We start from the raw sequence: 5103 nt of genomic DNA, 5'->3' as shown, positions 1-5103 counted from the left end.
AAATTAGTATTATTTTCTAAACGTTAACCTGCATTGATGTTATTTTTATAGATAGAGTTTGAATTGATACTTTAAAAAAAAAACTTTGATCCTATTTTGGTACCTATCATTTTTTCTATTTTTTTAATTTATTCACTTTTAATAATAAAATAATCAAATTAAGAATCAAATAGTTAGAATGATTGGAGTAAAACATAACTAATTAAATTTAGTTAAACTAATAATTTATAATCAAATAGCTAGTTTGAAAGGGTTAGCTTAAAATGCATATTTTTAAAGCTCCAAGTTGTACCGGACCTGCTCGGCGACAGACGATGAAGAAAATTGAGAAGGCGGCTAATCGGAGAACTATAAATTCATTCATTCGGAAATCAAAAAACCCAACGGCTCATTTATAATTTGAAGATATCAGAAGTTGGACAAAATGGAAGACGAAGCAGAGATATATGATGGAACTAGAGCACAATTCCCTCTTACCTTTGGCAAACAATCCAAATCTCAAACCCCTCTTGAACTCATCCACAACACCACTCGTCGAACCACCACACCCACTTCTTCCTCCGCCGCCGATAATTCCACTGATTTCCCCTCTCTATCTTCTTCCTCCAAACAATGGATTCACTCTCTTCGCTCTCCCAAAACTGCTAACCCTAATGTCACTATTGGGCCTCCTCTTCCCGATTCCAACTCCCGCGACGATGCTGATGTCGCTGTTGGACCTCCTCGCCCTCCGCCGGGTGTGGGTAATCAAGCTGAGGATGACGATGATGCTGGGGTTATGGTTGGACCTCCACGTCCACCACCTGCTTATGCCGACGACGACGAGGACAGCGTGATGATTGGACCGCCGCGTCCGCCCCCGGCAAGAGATTCGGATTCTGAGGATAATGAGGAACAGGAGATGGGGAGTCGGTATCGAATTCCTACGAGTAATGAGATTGTGCTTAAGGGCCATACTAAAGTAATTACTGTTTCTCATATCTCCTTCATATGTTGTATCAGAAGTTAGTATATGAGGTACTGAAGCTAATAGCTGCTGTATCATTAATGCTATCATGTGATCTTCTAAACAAAAGAAAAATTTAAGAGTCAAATGTTGTTTCTGTTCAAATTACTTGCTGATTATGGAGACTAGGTGGTTATCTGTTTCTTGTGTTTTTTTTTTGTTATTATAGGAACATATATGGTGTTTTTATTCAGCTTATGTAAATGCGCATGGCAACTTATAGCTAGTTAGACATGAAAGGTTGCAAATTTTAATATTTGTTCTTCAGCTAGCTTTGAGTTGCATGGTTTTATGGGTTTATTTCTGGAGGTTTATATTGAGGAAGATCCGTTTCGTTATGGTTGTCAGATTGTCTCGGCTCTTGCAGTTGATCACTCCGGGTCCAGGGTTCTTACTGGCAGTTATGACTATACACTACGCATGTTTGATTTCCAAGGAATGAATTCACGTTTGCAATCATTTAGGCAACTTGAACCATTTGAAGGTCATCAAGTTCGCAATATAAGCTGGAGCCCTACTGCAGACAAATTTTTGTGCGTGACTGGTTCTGCTCAGGCTAAGGTAACTAATGCATATATTTTCCTCCCTCATTTCAATTGGAACTATGGTTTGGGGCCAAGCTCATATATATTCCTCCTTTGCACTTCAGATATATGACCGTGATGGACTTACACTTGGAGAGTTTATAAAAGGGGACATGTATATTCGTGATTTGAAGAATACCAAGGGTCACATAACTGGTTTGACTTGTGGAGAGTGGCATCCTAAAACCAAGGAGACTATTTTAACATCATCAGAGGATGGCTCCCTGCGTATATGGGATGTCAATGATTTCAAAAGCCAAAAGCAGGTGTGCATTCGTTCGACTCTGCATTGTTAATTATGATCTGTTGTTGGCATTGTGGTATGCATTTTCTCATAAACTTCAAGTATATCACCAAATATCAGTCTGTGTAGCATGAATCATCTTGAATAGAGTTAGTAAAAAGTAGCTTCTAAAACTTACTACAAAAGTAAAAAAAAAAAAGTTAAACCTGGCAGTTCATCTGAAGTGATGGGAGTTATATTCACTCCATAAATCCTCTTTTTGTGTGCTTGTGACATGGTAGAGACATATAGCTTAGATGCGCGCAAGTTTTACTCCAACAATTATGTTGCTCATTAGTGACATTAGAAGCTGCTTGCTCAAACTGCATATGGAGCCTCCTTGCAATGCGATGGAATGTGTTTGCCCCCTCAAAGCCTGGCAATGTAGCCTAGACACTCAATGGGCACATTAGTTATATGATGCCCTGGAGATTTTGTTCAACTAGCAAAAAGAAGAGTATAAATTAATTCCTTTGATCATTTTCTATATAGGTCATCAAACCAAAGCTTGCTAGGCCTGGAAGAATTCCAGTTACCACATGTGCGTGGGATTGTGAAGGAAAAAGCATTGCTGGTGGCATTGGAGATGGATCCATACAGGTAAATTCTCCCTTACGTCCTGTTAACTTGAAATCCTGTCTATACAGGGTTTAAGCAGTTCTCTAATATAGGGATCTTTGCATCATACTGGCAGATTATCATATTCTGCACTGAAATATCTTCCAGTTTGCTATAGTTGCTTTTACTCAACACGTTACTCTGTTAAGTTCTGGTTAATTTCTGTTTGCAGTTGTGGAATCTCAAACCTGGCTGGGGAAGCAGGCCGGATGTGCACCTTGAGAAAGCTCATTCTGATGATATTACTGGTCTTAAATTTTCTAGTGATGGGCGGATTCTACTTTCAAGGAGTTTTGATGGGTCACTTAAGGTTGAGATGAAAGACTTGTTCAGCACATATTTCACTTTATCTTGTTCATCTTTTATTTTGATATTATTGTACTATGTTCTTCTGTGTAACTATATGCTTGTGTTAGGTTTGGGATCTGCGTAAAATGAAAGACGCTCTTCAGGCTTTTGAGGATCTTCCAAATAACTATGCTCAAACAAATATTGGATTTAGTCCTGATGAACAACTCTTCCTGACTGGAACATCTGTTGAAAGGGAGAGTACAACAGGAGGTTTGTTGTGTTTCTTTGATCGGACAAAACTTGAACTTGTTTCGAGGGTTGGCATTTCCCCAACTTGCAGTGTTGTGCAATGCTTGTGGCACCCAAAACTAAATCAGGTAAAGGTCATAGAACTGTTACTGTATGTGTGTGGCAATTTACATAATATATGGTGGAATGTTTCAAGGGCGAGCCTTGGCGCAACAGTAAACGTTGTTGTCGTGTGACTGAGAGGTCACGGGTTCGAGTCTTAGGAGCGGCCTCCCCAAAATATTGGAAGGGAAAGGCTTGCCCCCAGTACACCCTTGTGGTGGGACCCCTCCCCGGACCCTCGCGGGGACGCTTAATGCACCGGGCGCCCTATGGTGGAATGTTTCAAAGATAAAAGTTTTTCACCTTTACCGATTTTGATTCATGAGAAGCAAATGCTATTCCGCTCTACTTATTTAGTCTGTGTAGTATGAAATATTATCAAGTAAGAAATCTGACATGCTATGTTTGTTTAAAAGATATTTGCAACATCAGGAGATAGAAGCCAAGGTGGAACTCACGTATTATATGATCCGACCCTCAGTGAGAGGGGGGCTCTTGTATGTGTTGCACGTGCACCCCGGAAAAAATCTTTGGATGATTTTGAGGTGCAACCTGTTATTCACAATCCACATGCACTACCCTTATTTAGAGATCAGCCGAGTCGGAAACGTCAGCGGGAAAAGATATTGAAGGATCCTCTCAAATCCCATAAACCTGAACTTCCAATGACAGGACCAGGTCATGGTGGAAGAGTAGGTGTAAGTAAAGGAAGCTTGTTGACCCAGTATCTACTAAAGGTGATGTTCACTCTTGGAAACTTCTTTTTCCCTTTGTTCTTAATTTCTCATTTTGCAAAAACTGATGCCTGTGAATGAAATTTACGAATCATGATTGCGGTTGCAGCAAGGAGGAATGATCAAAGAGACATGGATGGAGGAAGACCCAAGGGAAGCTATATTGAAGTATGCTGATGTTGCCGTGAAAGACCCCAAGTACATTGCTCCAGCATATCAACAAACCCAGCCTGAACCAGTTTTTGCAAAATCAGATTCTGAGGATGAAGATAAATGATGCGGTTGTCATGGATTTTTACCTTCGACATTCTCATTCGCTACCTGGTAATTGATCTCTCGGTGTTTTCTTTTGGGTGAGCTCAGATATCCTTCTCGATTATTTTCTAGTATACATATTATTATTTATTATACATCTATACAAGCATTGAAGTTGTTTTCTTTTTTCATTAATTGTAGGTGAGCTTCTCTCCGTTTTCATGTCGTCTGGAACTCTGTGCTGAAGACAAGCTCCAAACCAGTGGCAGAAGCAATACGAAATGGTCAAAATATATCATAAATGGTCAAAATATATCATACCTATAAAGAACCTCTTAATTTGTTTAAATTCTGCTAACTAGAGATTTAGTCATAGAACTAAAGTCTGATGGGATAATGTTGACCATAATGTGCTGTTCAAGCCTGTAAAATGATGTGTAACTTTCCATATTGATTCAATTCAAAGATGGTATAAACATTTAATAAGATTGAGTGTATCATATTTCATCTATCTACATGTTTCGCAAACTAGGCCGATGATGGACATGAAACATATATCTGATAATCCAAGCTTGATTCTTGTTAGCAAGAAGTAACCTATGGAGTCAATATGGCTTTTATAAATATGGCTGGTGTTGTTGCAACAATATGCTAGTATTAAACAATTGTATGCAAATAATCTCAAGGATTCTTTTGTTTCGAACACTAATGATTTGTGCCATTTTCTCCTAAGTCACGATTCTTATGGTACTATAAGCAAGATGTGTGGCTATTCTCAATCACAACATGTATATATATAATCTTGAAGTATGTCATAGGGCCAAACAAACAAGGAAACCTTTTTCTTCTAGTGAAATAACAACTTTTTAGTGTTTTAATCTTTTATAAGAGGGTGTATGGGGTCCCTATAAGAGATTGTAGGTATGAAGCTAACAGTTAGTAATTTTAAAAGATAGGAGAGAGAAAATAGAATTAGGAGGA

At 38.8% G+C, this 5103-nt stretch overlaps 1 protein-coding gene across 2 annotated transcripts; it reads left to right on the top strand.

The window, feature by feature from the left end:
- Positions 1 to 269: 269 nt before the first annotated feature.
- LOC136230232 (uncharacterized) lies at positions 270 to 4633 on the top strand. Of its 2 annotated transcripts, none has more exons than XR_010689318.1 (9): positions 270 to 961; positions 1355 to 1567; positions 1656 to 1856; positions 2366 to 2473; positions 2664 to 2801; positions 2908 to 3159; positions 3550 to 3870; positions 3977 to 4220; positions 4324 to 4633. XR_010689318.1 is itself a non-coding variant. In XM_066019231.1 (9 exons), the coding sequence occupies exons 1-8, from the start codon at positions 425 to 427 to the stop codon at positions 4142 to 4144; spliced, it is 1938 nt and encodes a 645-aa protein (XP_065875303.1). In that variant the 5' UTR covers positions 270 to 424; the 3' UTR covers positions 4145 to 4191; positions 4324 to 4633. The 2 variants fall into 2 exon arrangements, 1 of the variants encoding a protein (XP_065875303.1); XM_066019231.1 differs by having other exon boundaries at positions 3977 to 4191.
- Positions 4634 to 5103: the final 470 nt, after the last annotated feature.

The sequence above is a fragment of the Euphorbia lathyris genome, chromosome 5 (genome assembly GCF_963576675.1).
Source record: "Euphorbia lathyris chromosome 5, ddEupLath1.1, whole genome shotgun sequence".
Lineage (NCBI taxonomy): Eukaryota > Viridiplantae > Streptophyta > Magnoliopsida > Malpighiales > Euphorbiaceae > Euphorbia > Euphorbia lathyris.
The sequence above is the reverse complement of the archived record's forward strand: the minus strand, read 5'-3'. Positions and strand labels throughout refer to the sequence as shown.

Excerpts from the sequence above, each read along its gene's own strand:
- LOC136230232 (XM_066019231.1), top strand. The coding sequence starts at position 425 with ATGGAAGACGAAGCAGAGATATATGATGGAACTAGAGCACAATTCCCT. Across the intron at positions 2,474-2,663 it reads TTGGAGATGGATCCATACAG|TTGTGGAATCTCAAACCTGG; the intron begins GTAAATTCTCCC and ends TTCTGTTTGCAG. Across the intron at positions 3,160-3,549 it reads GGCACCCAAAACTAAATCAG|ATATTTGCAACATCAGGAGA; the intron begins GTAAAGGTCATA and ends TTTGTTTAAAAG.